Here is a 23,940-nt window from a genome sequence, read left to right as displayed (position 1 = left end):
TTCAGGCATATTTTTGATTTATTGGAAATGAAACTTGCCTGAAATTTATTTTCTCTATTTAAAAACCAAATTCAGGCATATCGTTTGTTTATTTATCTGGAACAAAACTGTCCTGCAATTTATTTTATATCATTCAGTGAATGGCAGTTCTGTGTGCTATGGGCCCAGGGTTTTGAAGTTCAGCAGAAGAATCCCCCTCCAGCAACCTTTTGGCCTACTCCTCCCTTTCTTCTTTACTTGCTCGTTTCCTGGAGAATGAAGATATTCAGGACTGATGTCTCGCTATGCCCCCCTTCCCCTGCACCAAACGGTGTTCATTAAAAACTTGCTGCTAGCGGGGGCCTGATCCAGCCCTCCTGGAAGTCATTGGAAAGCTGTCTATTGACGTCATGGGGACGAGGAGCATACTAATGCATGCAAGTACCTTTACTAATGCGGGCAGTCCTGTTAACAACACCGAAATTGTTCGCAGGATTAACAGCAATCAATCAAGCCCTTTGAAAGGCACATTAAAAGCCAAAGCCTGGTGCTGCAAACCCTTTCCCACACGAGGTGTGTGCCTACCTGTGGCTGGTCCCGCTGCATCTCTCTGCTCCCACCCCAGCAGCCGTCGGCGCATTCTTCTAAATTGTGCAGATTCGGGGTAGCAATTCTTCTGAGGAGGTACGAATCGCTGGTGGTCTACCCCCAGAAGAAACAGGTTCCCCTCCACCCCAAAACAAACAAACAAAGAAAGAAAAGACACTAAACAGCGTGAGGAGTAGGAGCAAATGGGGCTGTAATCGGCTTGGAAGGAGAGGTGCTTTTTTTTCCCAGGCAAGTAGACACGTAGGAAAAAAAAAAAAAAAAAAGAAAAAGAAAAAAAAAAAGGGGGGGGGAGGATTTTAAGTGCTTTATTTTTGTTCCAAGCAGATAAATAATTTTTACTCTCCAGGAGAAATTGGAGCTTGTTACAAAAGACCTTATTCTTATCAAATTCTCGTGGACTCCCCTGCTTACGGATTGCTGAACTGGACCCACTGTGATTACACTGGGAACATTTCTCACTTGGGAACTGCTCAGCAAAGGCTGGTTTATAGATAACAATTTCCACTCCTCCTTTGCCTGTATCTCTTTAAAATCCAGTACAGCCCCTCGTACATGTGTAAAGGTGCTTATGGGGTATAGCTTATTTCTATCCACAGCAGCAGCTGTGTTCATCTCAGAGCCCTTGTAGCAATATTTGTGTCCGTATTATTTCATCCTGCCACCCCTCACAGCTGTGCCTGTGCACCAGGGGGCTGTACTTGAACGGCATCCATTTCTAAATGACTATACTTACGGCTCTGTGAAAACGGGGCGTGGACCAGCTCAAAGTTTCAAAAAATATATATATTGTTGTAAAAGGGACACCCTCGCTGAGCAACAAAACAACTCTTCTCACTGCCCTGTTATTTTAATTAGCTTTCGTTTGGGATAAGCTGTGATTGCAAGGCAGAGTGGCCTGCTCACGGACAAGGTGCTAACAGAGCTGTCCGTGGAATGGATCAGCGCCGGATGCTGTTTCACTTTTCACTATAGTGGATATTCCTTCTTTAATTAAAAAAAAAATAATAATTTTAAAAAAATATAAAAGATTTAACAAGACTTCCTTCAGTGAACCCTCCCAGCTCTGTCGCAGGTGCATTTTATGGTTCAGAAAGGGCAGATATTAAGATTTTTTGCTGTCCTGGTTCAGGGTGAGGAGGGTTGTGTGGCAGAAGACTTTGTTTCGTGCGGGTTTTGTTGTTGTTTGTCATTCTTTTATCACAGTCCGAGGCAAGGATTTGAGAGCAGGTGAGTCACGGGGCTGGAAATTCGGGAGAGGGGGCCGTCTGAGGGTTTTACCCCCCCCTCCCCCCACCTCCCGGGCTGTCGGACCTCCCCGTCTTTAGCCTTTAAACGTTGTGAAGTGCGTGCCGGGGGGAGGGAAGGCAGACAGATCCCCTCCTTTAGACCCCAATAAACAGCCTGCCTGGTCAGACAGCAGACAATGCGCGGTGCCTGCCACCAGCCCCAGCGCTCGGCGCCTCCTGACAGCAGCTGCCTCCCCATTAGCGGCGAAAAGATATTTAAAGAGCCGTAAAAGACAGCGAAGGCTGCCGGGGGGCCGGGCTCGGCTGTCGCCCCCAGGTGCGGGCTACGGGGGGAAGGGGAGGATGTTGGGGGGGGGGATCCGGAGGGCCCTGTCCCCACCCCACAGCCTCCGCGGGGACCCTCCGCCGCCCCGGGGAAGGAAGGGCGCAGCCCTGCTGTAAACCCCCCCAAAACCCGCACTCCCTCCCCCAAAATCGGGACCCTCCGCGCTCGTCTCCTGGCAGGGGCGCTCGTTTAAGGCACGGGAAGACTCGCAGTCGCGGGAGTAGTTGTAATAGCTGAGCCACCTGCACCGGGTTGGTATTTTATTTTTGCTTTCTTTTTTTTTAAATTCTTTTTATGTTTTAAGGCGGGGAGCGGGGCAGAGGGCGAGACGCTGCCTCCTTGCCTCTCTTGTTCTTTAAAACAAAAGCCAAATAAAGTGAAAACCCGCTGCAAAGGTGTTGTGGTGTTTAGCCCGCCCCCCCGGGGCCGCCACCGCCTCCGCCGCGGGGAGCAGCCGGCGGCGCCGGGAACAATGGCTGGGAGCCCCCGCGGTGCCGAGGGGCGGCCCGGACCGGGCTGGGGGGGCTGGGGGGGAACTGTGGGCACCCCCGGGGTAAAGGGAGACGGGCAGGAGGCGTGTGACTGCAGCCTGGTGGGGGGATTCAGGACAGGTAACTCGCAGGCTGCTCCGAGCTCGCCTGGTGGTGTTTCTCCCAGCTTCATCCCCGCAGAGCTCGCACGGGAAAGGGAAAAAGAAAAAAAAAAAGGTAATTAATAAAAGGTAATATTTTACAACACTACAGGGAAGCAGCAGACTTTAAAGAGAGACCAAGTCATCATGCTGGTGTAGAAAATGACTTGGTAAACAATCCCGTAGCTCAAACTGGATTGATGCTTTTAAAAAGAGTCTTTAAATTTACCATAGTCACCCATGACAGATCCTAAGGTAACATCTGTTCTTCACCAGCTTTCTTCTTGCCTGTTCTCCATACCTACTTTAACTTCCCTAATAATTTTACCGGGATATCATTTCCATTTACACAGATCTCTTTGAATTACTGAATTAAAAAATGTAAATGACAACGATGTTTCAAAGGTGACTTCCTGGAGTATATTCTGCTGTAAGGATTCGAGATCTTCATTACCACATTGTCCTTGTCTCGCAGGTACTTCCTCATTTCCTTTTTAATATTCTTTTGTTATACAGATATTATGAAATTAAAACACTATTTTTAAAAGACAACGTTACAAAGACAATCTGAAGTAGAGAATTTTTCCATGTTCAGGAAAGGATGGATCTGGCTTTTATGTGAATCAACTAAACTGAAGACTTCTACCGAACTAAATTTAAAAAGAAAATTCTCTCTTATTTGCTTTGGTAGGAAACATGGCAGAAAGAATTATTGATAGTCTTAAAAGCACATTGTTATTTTTTTTTTTTTTTTTTTTTTTTTTTTGAAACAGAAATAAAAAAAATAAATTCCGGTCAATAAAACATTGCAGGAACGTTGCAAATTTAAACTAATAACCTCCCTCCTCCACGGCTGCCCCTTCCGTTTACAGTCACACGTGTTACCGGGAAAAAAAAAAAAAAAGAAAAGAAAAATTGCTCTGAGCGCACGCAGAGCCTTGTTTTGTTACAGTCCGGATTACTGTTATTATTATTTGGGGGACAAGGGGGAGTTGTGTCCTTAATCCGAGCCTCCCTGCCCTCCCCACCCCCCAGATGCTGTGAAAAGAGAGCTGATTTCATTTCCACCATACAGTACACTTTGTCTAGAGAGCATTGTTCGGACAAGCAACTCCCGATCCCTGATGACTACAAAATGCGATTTATGTTTCCATCAGAGAGAGACAGAATATCCTGATGGCTTGAAAGTCGGGCAAGAAAATCTTATCTAATCAATCCCTTTCCAATACACACACACACGCACACACACCACACGCAGCTAGTATAGGAGATAACGCCCGCACTGATTGTACGTAAAATAAATATCGGCAGCATGACAATTAACAATAGTCATCTCGGTATTTTTCGTCTCCCTCTAAAAAGCTACAATAACACGGTTTGCTTCTTTCCTAGCTTGATGTCATTATCATCAGCATAATTTTTTAAAAAAGAGCTTAAAAAGCATGCATTTTTTTTATATTCAACACGAACAGATATAGTAAAGAGAGCGTGTAACATCACAACCACAACAACAACAGCAAAAGCAACCTCTGAGCCCGAGGATTCGTCCGTATCTGAACTGCTTTTATTATCAATTGCGAAATCATAATAAGAGTAAATAATAAATAAGAGACATCATCATAATAGGAAGAAGTCAGAACACCTTGGGTTTGTTTTTTTTCTCCCTCTCAAATAAAAAGGCAGATTTCCCGATGATCACTGAAATTATAACGACAGCGATTGATCGCACGGCTTGCAAAGGAAAAGGAAAAAAAAAAAATCATCATCATTGGTCCTAAAAACGCAACCGTTCCCCTTTGCTCACTTGGCACAATAGAAATTGACTGTCTCTCAAAGAGCCATGCGCCTAGTGCTATTTATAGCCAGGGGCTGTGTTGGAAGATACCATTAAGCTTCTCCCGGGCAGACAGACAGGGGGGTGGTTAGATGGGAGGAGGGGGTTTAGCCAGAGTAGAGGCAAAAGCAATCCCCCACCCCCAGCCTCCCTTCCCCGCACACACACACATCCACACACTCACACCCCACCCCCTAGTCTGGCTGGGAATTTGAACCGATCCAGCCTGTTTAAACGGAAAGGACACAGATCTTCAATGTAAAAAAAAAATCAGATCAGACCCAGAGAGAGAGACGGAGAGGGAGGAGTGTGTGTGTGTGTGAGTGTGTGTGTGTGTGTGAAAGAGGGAGAGGGAGCGAGAGAGCGAGAGAGAGGGAGAGAGAGAGAGAGAGAGAGGGAGAGAGGGAGGGAGAGAGAAAAGAAGAGGGGGAAAAAAAGGAAAGAAGATTTTCTCTATGTATATAAAGATGGCCACGTTAGCAAACGGACAACCAGACAATACCAGCCTGAGTAGCAATCACAGCAACCCCAGCACCAACGGGCATATGAACGGATTAAACCATAGTCCCGGAAACCCATCCACCATCCCAATGAAGGACCACGATGCCATTAAGCTCTTTATTGGGCAGATCCCCCGTAACCTGGACGAGAAAGACCTCAAACCGCTCTTCGAGGAGTTCGGGAAGATCTATGAACTGACGGTGCTGAAGGACAGGTTCACTGGCATGCACAAAGGTGAGTTACCTCCTGAACTTTCCCGGGAGAGATCGGGAGAGGAAGGCAGGCTCCCGCTCCCTCTCTGGGTCTCTCTTTCTCTCTTTCCTTTCGATTTCATTTCATTTTATTTCATTTTTGGTTGGCCCGGGGGGCGGAGGCGGCAGGCTGGGGGGGCAGGGAAAGAAATAATAGACCCTCCTGGAAAGAGAAGAGAGAGAAGCAGGGAAGGGAGTCAGCTCCGTCTGCTTTATTTTATTAGTATTTTTGTTTCTTTTCCCCCCTTTCCTGGGGGGCGAGAGATGCCGCCACTTGCGGAAGCCGGGGCGTCCAGGCGAGCGGAGGAGCGGGCGGCGGGGCGGGCAGGAGCTGTCCGCTCGCCGGTGGTGCTGAAAAGAGGGAGAGGAATTCTTTATTTATCTTTGGGAGACACACATTTTCCAGCCAGGGGTGTGTGTGTGTGTGCCCGTGTGTCTGCCCGTGTGTTTGTTTGCGCGGAGCTGGGAAGCCCCTATTTTTACAACTGTTGTGTATCTGCCACCGGCGCTTTTTTCTTTCTTTCTCTCTTTCTTTCTTTCTCTCTTTCTTTCTCTCTTTCTCTCTTTCTCTCTCTCTTTCTTTCTCTCTTTCTTTCTCTCTTTCTTTCTCTCTTTCTCTCTTTCTTTCTCTCTTTCTTTCCTTCCTTCCTTCCTTCCTTCCTTGCTTGCTTCCTTCCTTCCTTCCTTCCTTCCTCCCTTCCTTCCTTTCTTCTTTCGTTCCTTCTTTCCTTTCTTCCTTCGTTCCTTTTTTTTTTTTTTTTTTTTTTTTTTTTTTTTTTTTTTTTCTGCTGTTACGATTATTATTTGCAGTCTGCTCCAAAGCTAGAGAGTGAGTTGCTCCGGGGGAAGTATTTAATTTTGGTTTTATTCAACGTGGGAACAGGGTTATAAACAACAATAAAAAAGCCTATCTATCTCAAGTGGGGTGGGAGTTCAGGGGGTTGGTGGTGTACAAAATCACAAAGTGTGTGTGTTGGAGAGAGTGAGCTAGAAGGGATGGGTTGCAGTTTAGTTCCAGAGGGGAGAAGGGTCTGAGTGGGTATATTCCAAGCACTACTTTAATGTGCCCAGAGTCCATCCTGGGAACTTTTTAGGTTTTCTTTAAAAGCAGTGGAGATGTACTCCCCACGCGATGCCTCGCTCACTCCATCTCTGCCTGCTCCTTTCCCTGCTTAGCTTAGGATCTCCGGAGGTGCATTTCAGATTAGATGATGCTACGTTTTGGGGGTGGGGGAGGGTGTGTGTAGTGGGGGAGAGATGCTCAGATCCTCGGGTAGGAAAGTAGGACTCGCAGGGAGGAAGTTGAAGATAATTTGCACGGTAGCCCCGCTTAGGAGCAGGAGAGACCCGGGAGTGAAGTGGGCCACTTTATTAACTCAGGTTCTGTATATAGATGTGTATGCATATGTGTTTATTTCACTAGATATGTAGTTATTAAGGGGGAAAAAAAAAAGAAAAAAAAAGAAAAAAAAAAAAAAAAGAGAGATCAGATCAGAAGTAATTGGGGTGGGACTCCAAATTTAGTGTAGAAGGAGAAAAGATTTTGCAGGGGTTCACGGGGGGAGTGGAAGTTGCATCTGTTACATGAGAGCTTCGGTAGCAGTGTCTACTCCAGCTTGGTGGACTCCTGGCAGAAAGAGTCACTGGTAATAGCATTACTGGCTTCCCAGCTTTCCAGATGTCTTGGCAAGTTGTAAATCTTGAACTTAACAGCATGTTTAGCAGGCATCTCTTCCCCCTTCCCACTTACTCTCCTCCTCTCTTCCACCCTCAGGAAATGCGAGTGAAAATATACCCTGACAGTGCAAAGTACCAGTTTCGTACAGGCTAGAGGAAATATTCAGGGCTCGGAGACCGGGGACTCAGTCTAAGTTATAGGATATTTCTTCCTTCCTTTCTTGCCGGTCTCTCCAAACACCCTTCTCATATTTGCAATGATCAGTGTAGCCCTTTCAAACCTTGCTTTCTTTTCAGACTAGCTTCCTAGAAGGCACATCGAGGTCTGATGGGCATCATTTAAATATGACACCCATACTATAATAATTAGTAATAATAACAATAAAAATAATAGCAAGAAGCACAGGGAAGGAAAGGTCCTGGGAGGTTTCGTCTAATAGATGAGGCATAGTAAGAGTAGCTTCTGAGCTCATGTGTGCACGCATGTGCTTGCAAAAATTATCTAAGCTTTCCGTAAAATAAAAATAACAACAGTAAAAGCTGCACTGAAGAGAATCATTCAACATAGTGTAAAGGAAATCTTTGAGCTAACACCTCGATAAAGCATTTTTGTGGTGGAGGGAGGTTATTTTGATTTGTTGATGAGATTTTCTTCTTATGTTTTCTCTTAAACCTCTAATTAATCAATCTATGCGCTAACTTTATCTTCTATTTCATAGATGTGAATTCTTCCCCTTTCAGTTCAGTTTTTCTGTTACTGTATGCCTGTATTCACAGAGACAAACTCAGGAAGGGGGAGAGGGAGGGAGAGAGGAGAGAGAGGGATCATTTATCTTGCTTGGATGTGTTTAACACATATTCCTGAATTAAGCAAGATACTAACTTCATTTCCCTTCATTTCATTTCTGTTCTAAAGCTGCAACCTAGGAAAAAAGCCAGGTGGGAAATCTTGTCACCTCATCAAACCAAATTGCATGAGTTCATCTTGGAAAAAACAGTAATTTTTAACCTCCTAGAAGTTTTGGACTTTGGAAGGAAAAATGATGATGATGATTATTATTGCACAGGCTAGGGTTTGAGTGAAGCTTCAATAGACACCCAGTTGCCAGCGTTTCAGAGATCGGTTTTATTTAGTGCATCCAAGAAGAGTTTGAACTCCTTTCTAGCGATGCCGCTGATTTATTAGCTAATCCTGATAAAAATGTGCCTCTGGCTACCTGGAAAAAAATTACTTTCTTGCCAGTAGTGATTAATTACTATTAAGTCAAAAAGCATGATGGGGCTTTGAAGGATGAGGATTGTGTTTGGCTTTTTTTATTATTTTATTTCATTTTATTTCATTTTTAATCTTTTTTTTTTTCTTTTCCCTTCCCTAAATGCAGTAATGTGAAACATAGTATTCACTCTGATCTCCTTATTTTGGCTTTGCTTTGCAGGCATAGGTGAAGAATTGCGCAAAGATAGTCCAACTTGGCTCTGAGGGGTAGTATGGCAATATGAAACCCCAAGATGCTTTCCATGAGTGATGCATAATGCTTATACATTAATTGATCCATCACTCTCAGTTGATTTCATTCCTAATCCAGGGGATGAGGCTGTGGCAGCGGTATACTCTGAAGGGTTAATAGTGGGCTGTAGTTTATTTAAGTGCACAGAGAGCAAACCTTGGGTGTGGAGGGGGAGAAGGTGGGTTTGCACTGGGAGGAGGGAAGAGACAGGAATTAGTTTGAAGTAAAAACGCAGCAACTAGAGTAATTTCAGGTGTAAATCCATTGAAATGAGAGCACAGGATGTGTATTCTTGAAAATATTATGCAGAGATCTTCTTGTAGTGCTGCTGTATAGCATGAGGAAATTGAAAATTAAGAACCTGAAGATAAAGTACATGTCTACGCCCTCTCCCAAAAAAACTATCGCAAAAGGAGAGTGAAGTCCCAGGTTCTCTAACCAGCAGCCCCGGCTAATACCAGGCCAGATACCAGGGAAGAGGCAGGGGAGCATGATTCTCTTGCAGGCACGCAAAGAGAGAAAAGGGTACAGGGGAAGCAGTGTATCAGGGAAGGTGGGAAAGGCTTGCCAGATTCCCGAGAAAACAAGCTCTCATGGCATGAGCGTAGCTGCTGCATATTTCCCCTGTCCTCACTTCTCTCCACACGGGGCAGGGACAGGCTTCTGCTGTGGTACTTTGCTCTAGGGTTGGGAAGAGGCTGTGTGCTGAGATCCGTGGGTAGAAATCTACCGGGGCTGAGCTGACCCACCCACATGCTCACACACACACACACACACGGAGTTAACTAATCACACTTGAACAATTTAGCAAGCCATTCATTCATAACTTCCCCCCTTCTTATCTAGCAGTGGAGTATGCTTAAAGGCTGAGTTACTGGGAGACATAAAGGTTAGTGCTCTCAGGACAGCCATATTATAATGCATTATCTTTGAAGTCATTTAAGGCCAATTTAAGTGGTATTTAGTATAATATTTATGAATTAATGTAATCTAAATATAGGATTGTCCCCATAGGTTTAAACAGCCTTTTCTGTCGAATCTTGCTTGTACCCAAAGCCTGGAATGTGTTTTCATTCAAAACACACGGGTCTCCGTAATATTCTATTTAGGAAGTCAGAAGAAATCAACATTCCACACTTAACTGAGATTAACTGAAACACACGCGGGTGAGTGCACTTAAAGAGTGGAGATAGTCTGCAGTGGGAAAGCAAGAGTCATCCATAGACCTAAGGGCTACAACATTCTTTCAACCCTTGTTTAATGGGGGAAAAAAGCACAAAATCCCCCAAACCTCCTGGAAATCCACCACTGCAGTCCCGCGGTTAGGATGGTGTTCCTACCTGACCTGAACCTCACTCGATAAGCATTCAATGCAGCTAGAAAAATGCCGTATGGAAACAATAGTTTAGTTCTTTTGCTGCTTTACCTTCTCAAAAGTATAAATAAATTTGAAATTTAAGACACCTCAGGAGTAGGTGAACAAGGCTTCCACTCATTATATTCTGTTCTGTTCAAATACAAAGATAAATGATAGAAAAATTAAAAGCCTTGTTAAGTTCAAGGATGTTTATGAAGGTTTTGTATATCTCAGAAATTCAAAGGTGCAATGAAAATAAGCATTCAGTTAAGATGATATATATGTATAAATGTATAGATTTGTGTGTGTGTATACATACAGGAAAAAGAGTTGTGTACACGTTCATGCATATAGCCTTTGGGAAATGGAAATTTAGTTGAAAAGAAGCACAGCGCAATACAGGTGCTGAATAAACTCCTCCATAATTGAAACATAAGGCTTGCCTGGCTGAAAGCAACACATACAGCATTTAGTATGGTAGTAAACCAAACAAGTTTTAGGGAGGTAAATGCACAAATAAACTGGAATAAAACAGAGGAGGCTTTATGCCTTAGGTCTAAAGAACCACCCCTTAAAACAATCAAAATGCAATTGGATAGCTTGATGGAAGAGAAAGGAAAAAAGCAACCCCCTGTACATTATAATCTCCCGTACAGATGAGCATGCATGTGTATTTGATAATGTCAAACAGATAGCCCAGATTGCTTCATAAATTAGAGGGTTATATGTTAACTCTTTTTTTCAGGGGTCTGGACATGGATTCTGGTTTCTAAAAGCAGCTGCAGCCAGTTATGATGTTGTTGTTACGGTTGTGTCAGCATTTCCAATACAAACTCCAATTTTCTGGGATCTCTCGCTTGGCTGTTAAGTTTTGCACTGAAAGCTGTTCTTCAGCTAGCCCCACTACCATATCAACTAATCATCCTTACAAGAATGGATTTGTTTGGAAGTTACATAATGTGTACGAAAGAAAGAAATTAAACTTTGTGTTTCTAGAGCTTTTGTTTCTTTTCTTACCTTTCTCCAGGTTAGACTTACATTTCCTACACATTTATGCATTATGACTGTTTTTGTCCCTCAATATCTACATATACTGGTGCTTTTGGGCATTTTAGGGAAGGAAAAAAAGGTACTTGTTTTTTTTCTTAAAAAAATAGCAACAACAACCAAATTTTATAGCATTTACTTGGCCAAAACAAGGTTTTAATTAAAGGGAGAATCCGGAACTTATTGATTTCTGAACTATAACAAAAGAAACAGGGGACAGTTTGGTTTTGATTATTTTATTTTATTTTATTTCTTTCCTGTATGCAGCCAGAAGAGATCGGGAATGTCAGCACTGAAGTAGGGGGAAAATTTGAGAATCCTTGTCACCTTGGATGAAAAGCGTGGTTCATCTGGTCCTGTGTACCGCATCGGCCAGTGGCCGGTGACACAGACAGGCCTTTCTTTAGCGGAGGATTCAAATTGCATAGTATAATAAAAGCCAGGCAGTTGATGGAATAGCCTTTTGAAGGAAGTTGTCAGAGAGTATCTGGAAATTTTGCCTGGGTAAAGAGTGAGTGAGATTGTAGAAAGTGTCTTGTGCTCAACCGAAAAGTGGATTGTACCTGTCAAGGAGGGCAGGCAGAGGATTCTTGATGCACGGTGGTCAAGAGCAAGGGGCAAAAGGGGCTGGATGACCAAAGAGGGCCTCCCCTAGCCTTAAGAGCTGGAAACACACAGCCACATTTTTCAGAAAGACGTCAGGGTGTTTTTTATCATGCATACCCTGTATGCATGCATACCAGCCGCACTGACCCGACAGACCATAACGACACTAAAGGAGCTGTTACCGGCCCTCCCGTCAATCAAGTGTGAACCGAGGCGGGTTTATGCGACAGGCAGTAATGGTTCCAGGGGAGAAAAAGTGGGGGAGATGATCTAGGCTGTTGGGCTGCTTACCTGCATTTAAAATAGAGAAAAAAAAACATCACATGCCCATAGACTCACATAGGTGCTGGCTATATTCCGTAACAGCCGGAGGCTGCAGGGCTCCAAATAACCTGTCCACTCAGCGCTGTCTGGTTTCTGCCCTGTAAGAGTTTGCACTGAGCAGGTAAGGTGTTAAGTGAGCTAAGTTGAACCCCGGCCTTAAGAAACAGGCTGGTGTTTCATTAACCCCAGCATCGTCTTCGCTTAGGGAGCGAAGCCCCATTGTCTGTCCAATGGGCAGAAGTCAGTGAGATTTTTGCCATGATTCCGGCGGATTCATGTTTGGAAATCCTGGTGCAGGCTTGCACTTGCTCACTGTTTCGTACTCCCTTTAAATTCTGGATTGTAGATTTACACAGCAAGCCACAGCACTTGCGGTTAATACTACCAACTTCTAGGCTTGCTGGTTTGTCCCCTAACTTAGCTTTCCTTCCATAAATGAAACTAAAACTAAAACAAAGCTGGGGAACTGACAAAAGTCAGACCCCAGCCACATTTCTCACTCACTTAACTGCTCCACCGATGCCCGTATGACTGTTGCCGGGGTTTGTCATGGCGGACTGACCCTTATGTATTAAAATCTGCAGCGGAAAAAGGGAAAAATAATAACCATGGCGAGCTAAAGTTATGGCTTTTCCTCCATCGTCGCTTCACTGACTGGGCTGGGGTAGATATTATAGGGGCCTCTCACTCTCTGTAGCTCCTCGAGATGCATTGTTACGTTTTGGGGATCGCAGGATCTATTGAATTACTTTGTGCTGTAGCACTTGGTGTGCACTGGAGTCAGGATGTCACCGCAGATATTGCATTTGTTTGCTTTTGTCACCGTGAGCCACAGTCTGAATGCACACACAGGTGAATGCAGCTTTTAATGTGCATTCATTATGTCCAACTGACATCCCCTCGATGGAAGAGAGGGCTTATTATTGTCGCTCCTTAAAATAAAGATGGATGAGAGCTTTAAACCTCTCAAATAAAGTGCCTGACCATACATAGTAGCTAAAAATAAATCATATACAGCCATCTATTCCATGTAAATGAATGGCAAGACATATAGATATAGACATTGTGTTAAGTTTGTCAAGCAGAAGCAGCCAAAAATATTGATCAAGGCAAGGGGGAAAAATTGATAATGAACTGGACTCCAAGAAGACTTTAATTGACAGTGACTTCTGTGAACCAGCTTTGGACAGTATATATAAACTGACCACGGTGTAACTTTATTGCAATGCACTCTCCTTTAATTAATTGTCACCTTTGTTAAGACTGGCTACAGATCAAAGGTTTAAAGTTACTTAACAGGTTCTTAGTAACAAACCCTTCAGATACATTAGAAATATCCGACAGCTCAGCCAATGAGGCATGCAGATTTCGATCTACCTCACCCTTATCTGTTTATTTCTCCCTCCTTTGTTGAACATGGACAATCATTGTTTAACATTAACTATTTCATAGATGGCTTTGTTAGCAATGTTGATGTTTCCTGGGATATATAGTTGCTGGTGAGAGAAGCCTTTGCTGTTAGGTCTCTCAAAGTATTTGGTGACAGAGAGTTGATTACTGTTTGATAGACCAAGGTGCAGTGCAGACACAGTTTGTAATGCAGGCTATTCTTTCCTTTTTATGTGGCTGTGGTCTGTAATTTCCTTATTGAAGTCTGGAAAACATAAAAAGACATATTTTGCATGAAAGGTGTGTCCGAGAATGAACTTTTATATGAAATGTACCTACACAGAGAGATAGAAGTATGCCTGACACCTTTGTATATCGCACACGCGTGCAAACATTTATTATATGTGCATATTAATGAAAACATGCATTCAGTACAGACAGACTGATATAGGCCTCTAAATAATTCCCTTCTAAAAGACAGTACAGAGATCACTCTCTTGCGTGAAAGTGGCAGGTGACTTAACAGGCTATTCCTGGAATTATATGCAGAGTTTAATATGATACATAGCTATTTGTTCATTATACTAATTTAATGATACAGTCACACTTAATTAATCCATCTCTGGTTTATTTGTGCATTGTGCCTGAGCCTCCAAAATATTTTAGTGGCATCCCGGCTGACTTCCCAATGCGCTGGGGCAGATAACTCTGGACATGAAGCTTCTTCAAACAGAATAAAAATGGAGCTTTGCAGACAGAGTTGGTCTGATGAGATTTGACTGCATATTTGGCCTGTTTCTAATTCAAATGCTTGTGTATATAATACACAGAGACTGTGTACGCACACATGTATCGAAAGGGCATTTGCACATAGTTCCTCTCCTTTTTGGTCCCTAAGGACAGATTCGCATCACATAATATGCATCACTCACTGCAAACGCACACAAATATCTTTGTCGGATTCGGTAGCTTCTTGCAGGTAGATGTATAAAGCAGCATCAGCCTAATAATATCCCTATAAAACAGTGCTTCCTTCCTAGGATCCAGAGGGATGAAGGTTGTCAGAAGATCAAAAGATATATCACAGTGTGCTTGTAGAAATCCCTTGATTATGTTTCCTCTCTATAATGCTCTAATTCACTATTTGATCAATTGTAAAAAGGCCAATGCTTTAGGAAGGAAAAAGAAAAGTATTAGGTTACTAGATACTTGAGGGTGAGTGAAAATCACACCTAAAATTATATGTAGCAATACAGTAATGAGCTTATCAATACTTCTTTAAGAAATCTGACAGCCCTATAGGAGAGATTCAGTTCTGTGAGCAAAGGTCACAATATAGATATTGCTTATTAAGACTATCGATAGGCTAGTTGACCAATCTAACCAGAGACTGTATAATGTACCTGCTGTTAACAGGCAGGGAGGAGAACTATGAAGAATTTACAGAATTGCCTACATGTAATATTAATAATATTGATTGATTCTAATAATATAATAAGGTAAAGATGCACTTCTTTGAAATGGTGCATGGCGGGGCGGTGAGAGGGAGATACCTTTTCTGAATATATCGAACAGCCTTGAACCTCTTTGAAAGCTAACCCAGAGAAAACTCAGTTTCCTTGCCTCTTACAGGAAGGGCTCTGTTCCTTCCCCATTATTTCCTCTGACCCAGACAGAAAAATGAAATACCCCTTTCTCTAGGATTCGGTCTTTACCTGGCAGCTGCAGAGGAGCTAGGGACTCGAGAAACTCAGAGCAGCCGTGATCATTTTGGTCAACCAGTTCAGCCCCTGTCAGAACAGGATTCATTCCAGAGAGGTCTTTTTCAACACAGCGATGCAATGAAATATTTGATTTATTTTATTTTTTTCACTCCTTTAGCAGCATTTAAGGAATGCGGGGAAAAAGAGGGTGGAAGTAATGTATATTCTATGATACATATAATCTATAATTGACGGGAAAGGACTTTGCAGAGCAGCTACAGACCCGCTCCAAAGTCTTCAGGAAAACTCTATCTTTGCTGCAGCAGTGTTTGGATTGGGCCCTAAGTTAGAGGCAGTTCTGCAAGATACCCGATAATATGCAATGCGACTGCCTTTATGTTGTTAACTCATCTAAATCCAGATACACAGACCTGCTTGCTTCCGAATTTCCTAACTATTCCCTCTTCAGCGATAGGCTACCTTATCTAGGTATGCTAGTTCACTCCTTCCACTATACCATTCAGCCCAAAGTGTCTCGTTCCAGTTTCCATATGGTAGTTTCAAGAAGGTTTGCATTTCATTATGCCTTTTTCAGTTTACAGGGCAAGTGTTTTTCTTTTGTGAGCATTTAATTGCTTTTAAAAGCGATTTATTTGATCGCATTCCATCTTCAATAATACATGGATGAGGATGCAATTTTTCACCCTCTTTTATAAAGATATATTGTTATTCAGTTATGCTATTCTGTGGGTTTTGTTCTGTTTTTGTGCATTTGGAGGGAGTCTGGTCATTTTTTTTCTTTGTTTTCCTTCTTCCTTTTTTTTTTATTATGGATTTTTTTTCTTCTTTTAAGAAAAAGAAATCTCATTCAAGATACTGGCAATAAATGAAAAAGTAGGAGTGGAAGTGAGGAATGGGCAAGACAACCAACAAAAATCCTTTGGCAAAGTCTTTAAAAAGCATACCATTGCTGCATGTTTATTTGCAAGATTCTGGATCCAGCCAATTATGATACCAAAGAAAAGAGTATCTTTCAAATTATTTAACTTCAAGTTTAGTCTTAGAGACAGAAAAAAAAAAATAAAATAAAAAGGCAAGCCAACCCATCGAAACACTAGAAGGAAATGAACGTAAAGATCTTGCAGGAGATAACAGTGATAAAGTGATGCTAGGTTTTACATCCTACTACGGGTTACTAAAAGTTAACACCAAATTAAACAAACAAATAAATAAACAAGAAAATAAAGCATTGCCATTCATTCTGGGTTATTTGCTAGTGTCTAATACACCTCAGAGCTACCCCTTTTAAATTGCTGCCTGTGCCTGCAGCTTTTTTCAAAGGAAGGGCATTATCTGGTGGGTGAGGGCAGGCGGTGAGGATGCCTGGGTTCTAATCACAGCGTGGATAATTACTCACCAACACTCTCTGATGGAGTCACTTAAGCTCGGTGCCTTCAGGCCTGATCTGAAACCTGTTGAATCAATGGAAAGATTCCCATTGGCTCCAGTGAGTTATTGATCTTTCATTTCCCCATCTGTAATATTAGGTTAGTCAGATTTTTTTTTATTTTACTTTTTTTTTTTAGGAGGGAGAAGTTAATGGTATAAAATTGACATTTATTTTTTCTCAGTAAAGGTTTTGATGCACCTCTGATGACAAATGTGTTACATCAGAGCCCCTTTCAGTGCAGATCACAAAAACATGCTTTCAAAAAACATGCAGTGGGGAGGTGGAAAATTAGCTTTGCTCATTTCACTTGTAAATACATATTTGTCCCTGCTTTGCTAAGAAAGGGTCAATGGCAATTTTGCCAGTTTTCATTGTGTGAGTAGGATTCAGCCTTTGAAATTCTCTGTCTGCAGGAATATCATCACTCACTGATTCAGGATCTTGATTTTTTTTTTTTTCTTTCTTCTTTTAGTGAATCACATATATACTCTTCATTGTTATGGCAACTGAGGGAGCTGCAAAGCTCAAGGATTTGATGAAGGGCTGCATCCCACCTTTCTTCTCTAAGGGCCTGATCCAAACCTATTGTTCACAATACGATTTGGATCAAGCCGAAGGTATCTGCCTTCACCGGGTCAGTAAAAAAGAACAAGTCCCCTCTAGACAAGTGTATTCCTGCCCTCAGTATGGGCAGATGGAATTGGCAGTCATCGTCCATTTGCTGAGGACCGAACCAACACTCTCTGAAGTCAATAGTTAGACTCTGACCCAGTCTCACAAACGACAGACACTGTGTGAATCCTTAAGCAGGGATGTGAATGTCCCTGACTTTGGCAGAACAAGGTAGTCCAGAACAGAGTTTTCATTTCTGCTACCCAAGAAGTAGCTTACTGTGGGGAATAAACAAGATACCAGTGACCTCGAGTATCCAGTCACAATAAAATTAATTTAGAAACCTTTCCATTTAAAATGATGGTTTCAGGTGATCTCCTACAACACAGATCTCACAAGCAAATGAGGCAGGCTCCTTTTTTTTTTATTATTTTTCAATTATTATTTCAGTTACAGTTTTAGTTAGTTCGTCAATAGCAATCCATGTGGGGTTGGGTTTTTTTTTTGTGTTTCCATCCCATCTGTGCTTATGTCTTATGAAATAAGTGGAGGAGCTGGAGTGTGCATGTGTGTATGTGTGTTTGTAGAGTCGATTATCTAACCCCTAGTCTATTTGAAATCATCACAGTGCACTCAAGTCAATGATATTCTGTCAAAGGCGGAGAGGAAGCGTGCATGCAGTGTGAGTGTGTGAACGTGATGCTGTTTGATTGCCTGAAATCCAACTAAGTCTCAGTTTCAAAGGCCCGGGGGCAGCAGGGAAAGTATTTGTTTGTTTAATTATTTATATATTTACTCAGCTTTACTTACAGTGTTTGCAGATGGGGAGAAAAAAAAAAAAAATTGAAGAAGGAATGTTGGGTTCCTGTTTGGAGGGGAACGTGTGTTGTATTAGCCTCAATCTGTTCTCCCATATAACGGCTGCTTTGTGCTGTTAAATGATCATTTGTTACTGACCGGCTCATTGAAAAAGGCCAGAAAGGTGCTGGTAGAATTAGATTTTACGAGTTTATTCATAAAAGGAGTTGCACAATACGTGTGTCATTCCCCTGTCTTTTCCCCTATGCTGATCCAGGGACAGGATTTTTCTGGCAGCAGCTTCTTAATCCCAAAGGAAATAGCCGAGCCACCAGTGAGCCCGGTGACTCTGCTCCTTGCTACCCGGCAAAGGACATCAGTCTGGTTGCCAGGCAAGTGGCTGGCTCTCCGGACTCAGTCCTCCATCCCAGGCCCCTGCGTTTGCTTTCCAAGTGCGACACCTGGACTCTTGCTGGCGGGTTTGCATCCAAGGCCAGCTTCTCATCCTCTCTTCAAGCTTCCTCCCCTGGTTGCAGAGGCAAGCGGGGATGCATGGACCACAAGCTCAGACCTCTCCCCTGGGTCAGGTCCCTTCTCCAGGTGCTGCTCCAGGCTCTCCGCACGTTTTCCACGATGTCCTTCTCAGCTTACCTGTGCTGTCATTTATTTTCCATAGCCTATCTCTGCCCCTACAGACCCGTTTCCCTGGCTCTCGCCATCGCTGTTCACACTCCTCTTCCCTCAGTTCAGCTCTGCACTGCCGTTTTGCCCTCTTGCTGTCGCTGGCTGTCACCCCTGTAGAGAGCACTTCACCAGTTCATGTCGCGAGTTACCGCTCTGATTCTCTCACACAACGTCAACTATCTCTCCTCTCCTCTCTCCCCTGAACAGGGTTTGGGAAAAAGGAGCCATACTTAACCAAGGATTCTCAAAAAAAAAAAAAAAAACCAACCCAAAAAAACCCCCACGGGTAGTAGCAGAAAAAACTGTACCCACAAAGTATACACACAAATGGAGATACACAAACATAACTATTTCTGAACGTAAAGTACTGAGAGAGTAGACAGAAAAGGTGTTTTTTTTTTCTTTTGAGGTTCAAAGCTCGATGTCCTTTTTCAAAGATTAAAGAAAATAAAACAGTTCAGTAAGTCTATAATTTCACCAAGGCAATTGCACCTATTTTTTTTTCACTTTTCTTGTTTCATTAAATCAGCAGCAGATTTCTCACACCTGAACAAAAATCCTGCATACATTTTCCTTTGAATTCTTAAAATCGTGATCTTATTCTTAACTATTCCTGGCAACCTTTTTTGGGACTATAGTTCAGCTTCTTGCAAAAATATTTTTCCCTGATGTTTTGAAACATAACTATCCCTCAGCTCCAGGACCATTCTCTAGCTATCCCAAATAAAAGCAAGAGGGCAAAATAAGCCTTTGATGTAGTCCTGCATCAGAGTTTTCTTCATTCAGAGGTAGGCAGGAAGGGATTAGGAGCCTATTTCTAGCCCAGCCCTCTTACTAACCTTCTGTGTCCTGCCAGATCCCATTCCTAGACCTTGTTCTTCCTCAGTTTGCGATGTGTAAAGAGGAATTTATGATATCTAGCTTTGCAAAGAGCTTTGTGTGTATTTAAGGTAGAAGTCATGCTGTAGCTTTAGTGGTGATGGTCTAAGGTTATAAATGAGACAACATTTGTAAGGAGAGGTAATATCTTTTATTAGTCCAGCTGATATAGCTGGGAAAAAACCGACAGACTTCCTTGTGTGCCTGAAAGCTTGTCTATTTTTTTCCAACTATATCAGTTGGTCTAATAAAAGATATTACCTCTCCCAGCAATCCTTGTCTCATTTGAGGTGTAAAGCATGCAGGCTGATTATTTAGGCCTGTTTTTTGTCTGTGTTGAGGGATTAGACATTTCCTCACCTAGGTGAGGCAGTCCAGGGGAAAAGCAGCCTGGATTGGTGTCCCCTTCTGTCACCTTCTGTGATCAGCAGCAGTGGCCATCTCACAGGCATTAAGAGGCGCAGAGAAACTCTGACAGCCCCTGTTTTCTGATCCTGGAGATGTCCTTTCTTTTTTGCTGTTCTGCTCCCTTACGAACCACCGCATGCCCTCTCCTCACCCCTGTGACTGTGATTTATTTATAAAATTGCTGCGTGTATGTGTGTGTGCGTGTGTGTGTGGGCAACCACACAAACATCCCCAAGCTGCCGAGCAAGCTGATGAGCATTTGCTAATGTATTTAGCAAGTAATAATGCAAACCACAGGCAAAAAGTACGGTGAGGAGAACAGGTGAAATACTTACACCAGGAAAGACTTTGGAAGGAAGGGATTTTTCCCTCAGCTACGAATAAATTGCAGCACCCTCCATGTCTGGGAAAAGCATTTTTGGGTTTTTCGTTTGATTTCGTAACACACAGATGAAAATTCTGAGCAGCTGAAAAGTATCCAGAAACAGATAGCAGGTTTTCAGACGCGGCAAAATTCTACTCCTATGCATAAGGTAGCAGTAGTCAGAGGACAGCTATTACTTATGCTTGGCATCGGATCATCTATTCAGAACAGGATAGTCAGCTATGCCAAAGGTTTAATCAATATTAAACATGGTCAGTAAACTTAAACCAACGTTGGACGTGCAGGAGTTCTGTTCCTTTTCAAGCAAGTACTCTAAGAGGAGAAAGTTTTCTCCCATCTCCCTCCGATTGGGATTTTCTGTGTCTGGAGGGATCTTTTTTTCAGACAGGGACCCACACCAGTGCATGTCCAGGTGATACGTGTGCTTGTGGGGATTTGCATGTGCATCTCACTCTGTCAAGTGGAGACTGAGTCGTTTTTATCCCGCAAGTTCTCAGGTTAGAGAAGGGTCCTGGAGCTGAGGGATAGTTACATTTCAAAACATGAGGGAAAAATATTTTTGCAAGAAGCTGAACTATAGTCCCAAAAAAGGTTGCCAGGAATAGTTAAGAATAATCTTTCTCTCACAGATCATTTCCCAGACACTTCTGATCGCTCACTCCGTACGCTTTTCTGTGTCCATCTGTCCCTTTCCAAATACAATGCTTTCTCCTCACACTCCCTCTCATCATCCGTTCAACCGAGCTAGAGAGGTGCATGCATCTAGATGTGTATGCGTGTCTATTTGCAAACCAGTGCAGGTAGATGCGCATATCTGGCTGATTATTGATAAATAATACCTGTACAAAGCCACATTTGCCTCCTTCCTATGTACCTTTCGGCTGTATTTACACCCTCCAGCCCTTATTTATTCTGACTGGGGATACTCAGAGGTAGAACATTTTGCAGGGAGTTATGGTTTATGATGTTACCTCTCCCTTATATTATTCATTCTCTCTGATTTTTATCTAATCTCTCTTTGATTGTCCTGGTGCAGCTTAAGAGACAAAGTGAATTTTTATTACATCATCAATATAATCTCCAGCTAATCAGCATCTGTGTGCATTACCATGCCCCCTTTGGCTCTTCATCTGTGTCCATAAATAATAAGAATAATAATCGGGGCTGGTTTTGTGTGTGTGCGTGCACGCATTTGTGTGTGTGTGTGTGTTGATGTCAGGCAGAGAGTCACAGCTGCACTTTTTCCTTTCAGCCAGCTTGTTTTAGCAACATTGGACCCAGCTTTGTGCAGATTGTCTTGACTATTGCCCAGATTAATTTCCTGGTGCCTAACGCTTAAATCATGGAAACAATTAAAGCGGACGAATCCATACACATCTTCTCGCAGCGACTGAACTTTGCTGTTAACTTGTACACACATTTCCATGGTGTTACAGGCAATATGCCCAGTGCCAGTGGAGTGTGGAGCAGTTAACATATCCCCCTGTATGGGCGTTTAACCTCTAAATTTTTAGTGTGTATTTGCCACTCTGTCTTGGGTAGGAGGATCGTACATTGCATGTCATTCAACGGGAAGCTTGGAGACGAGATTTTTGGCTTTTGATTGCTGATATTTTTCCACAGTTTTCTGTGTAGCACTTAGCACACCACTTAGGACCACAAATTTTGCAGAGTTGATCTCCTATACGTTTTTCTCTTTCCTTTCCAGCTCTAGAAGAACAATGACAATAATGCCTTCCCATAAAGTAAGACTTGTTCCATACTTTGAAATTCTCATCCTCCGTACAGATGTCTTGCGCATTTTAAACAGATTTGCTCTGATTTCTCTTTAAAATTTGGCAGAGTGAGGCAATGGAAATGCCTCTCTGTAAAGCAGGCAGACTTCAGATTGGCTTCCCAGTGGTTTAGGTAGATGCTTGCATCTGATACACAAGCTATAACGCCCATGTACTGTCCTGCAGCGCCAGGATTAGTGCCCTCCGAGTTGTCCAAGACTGATCACGCTTTGACAGAGTTCAATCAGATACGACAAAGTCTTCAATAAAAAAAGCACATACACTCATGGATAAATTTTAGACCGATATACTAAACAGCAGCGAACCCCTTGGGAAAGATCTGTATCTCTTCCAGATAAAATGTAGTTACGGTATAGAACCATCCGTCCAGCAAAGTGTGTGCTTAATTCATATTGTGGAAAGCCTCCCAGAACGCAATAGGTTCTTAAAGTTGAGCAGGTGCTTAAATGCTTTACTGGATCTGTGGAAATCTGCAGTTCAGATGAAATAATTAAGCGTAGGGGTGTTACAGAAGCCAAGTGAAAAGCATAATTCTGTGACTCAGAAATAACACTCCTTCATAGCTGTGGCAGCACACTGAAATCATGAAAGAAACACCGTGTACCTTGAATACCTTGCAGTGTGGATTGGGCTAAGACCCTTCTTATATTTCAAAACATTTCCTTTCTGATTTTTTTAATGGACAGATTCTATTCGGTTTGGCCCTGGGAATGGGATTTGCTCTGAGCAAAGAGAAACACGGAATATTTTCAGTTCTCATCTTCAGTTTTCTTTTTTTATACCAAACTCTTTTCCCTGGCCCCTCCAGCTCCGCTCCCTGTTTTGACAAACCAGCTCATTTATCAGATGGGAAAAAAGGAAGAGGGGAACAGGAATATTTTTGGTTGCTTCTGTTTTGCATGATATAATCCCCCTCTCCACTTAGCACCTCCATAAATAGGAGCTCCGATCTGAAACTGGTCACAGTTTATCGCACTCAGGACTAGACCAGATTGGGTCCTGAGTCTCTATCAACGATCTAATAAAGATATCAGACTTTTTCACCTTAGATAAAATGGACACTTTGTAAAACATCTCTTCATTTTCCTGTATCCATTATTATTTTGCCTTTTAATTTTGGAGGTTTATTTGCATGTGTACTACTAGGCCTGTTTTTATTGTTTCACTATTTATTTACGCCCTTTTGCCTGTCATTACACCCCTTCTTGCCCAGCATCCCCAAACCAAGCAGCTAAATCCCCTGGGCAGGTACGAAACCAAAATCATTCCCAGATAAAAATCTACCTTGAAGGATGAAGAGCATCCCCCGTTTGTAACTGGAAGGCATGAAAAAGAACACATCACTTATCTGAATTTGCTGTTCATCCAAGCACTGTTTATGGAGATTTACAGTACCTTGCCTGTGCAAAGAGCTCTATTGCATGGTGACTGGTGGAGGATTTTAGGTGGCGGTATTAGCTGCGGTATTAAAAAAGCATCGGAAGGCACGGGGTGGGAGATTAGTTGGATAGAAAGACCCATGAATGAAGGGTTAATTACATTCAAAGAGGCCATCGTATGGAGCAGAAGAGGCAATAGGTTTCTTTTCTTCAAAATTTACTAAATAGCTGGAAACACGGTTTAATGAATTTTAATGGGATCTTTCTGAATCCTATGCATATTGCATCTGCTGACTGTAGGAAGTCAAAGTATTGTTGAAAGGGAGGGTATTGCCCTACTTTAGGTTTCACAGTTCAGTATTTAAAAAAATATTCTGCAACAAGCACTTTATTCAATATATATTTTTCTCCTTATTTAATTCCCCCCCCCCCCGGCTAGCGGAAAAGACTTTCAGGATCTGTGAGCCCTCAATACCGTAGATTATTCTACTGTTATATAACACGTGCTTTACATTTATTGAGCCATCTTGTGCCGTCAAGATAAAGGAGGCCTTAGTATTT

The 23,940-nt window shown here is 42.6% G+C and overlaps 1 protein-coding gene and 1 long non-coding RNA gene across 12 annotated transcripts in view; one reads left to right on the top strand and one right to left on the bottom strand.

The window, feature by feature from the left end:
• LOC106892300 overlaps positions 1–747 on the bottom strand; it is a 137,616-nt gene extending 136,869 nt beyond the window's left edge. The window contains exon 1 of the long non-coding RNA XR_001412846.1: positions 565–747. This is a non-coding gene — a long non-coding RNA (uncharacterized LOC106892300). The remainder of the gene's footprint in view (positions 1–564) is intronic.
• A 4,056-nt stretch (positions 748–4,803) lies between these two features.
• Positions 4,804–23,940, top strand: part of CELF4 (CUGBP, Elav-like family member 4) — a 736,913-nt gene continuing 717,776 nt past the window's right edge. For all 11 annotated transcript variants that reach the window (XR_001412848.1, XR_001412847.1, XM_014949395.1 and 8 more), the window contains exon 1: positions 4,804–5,360. Coding sequence is in view for 9 of the 11 variants with exons in the window: in XM_014949395.1 (XP_014804881.1) it covers positions 5,081–5,360 (280 nt within the window). In the remaining 2 variants the exon portion in view is untranslated. The remainder of the gene's footprint in view (positions 5,361–23,940) is intronic.

Source organism: Calidris pugnax, unplaced genomic scaffold, assembly GCF_001431845.1.
Source record: "Calidris pugnax isolate Ruff unplaced genomic scaffold, ASM143184v1 scaffold144, whole genome shotgun sequence".
Classification (NCBI taxonomy): Eukaryota; Metazoa; Chordata; class Aves; order Charadriiformes; family Scolopacidae; genus Calidris; species Calidris pugnax.
This window is presented reverse-complemented; position numbering and strand designations above follow the sequence as displayed.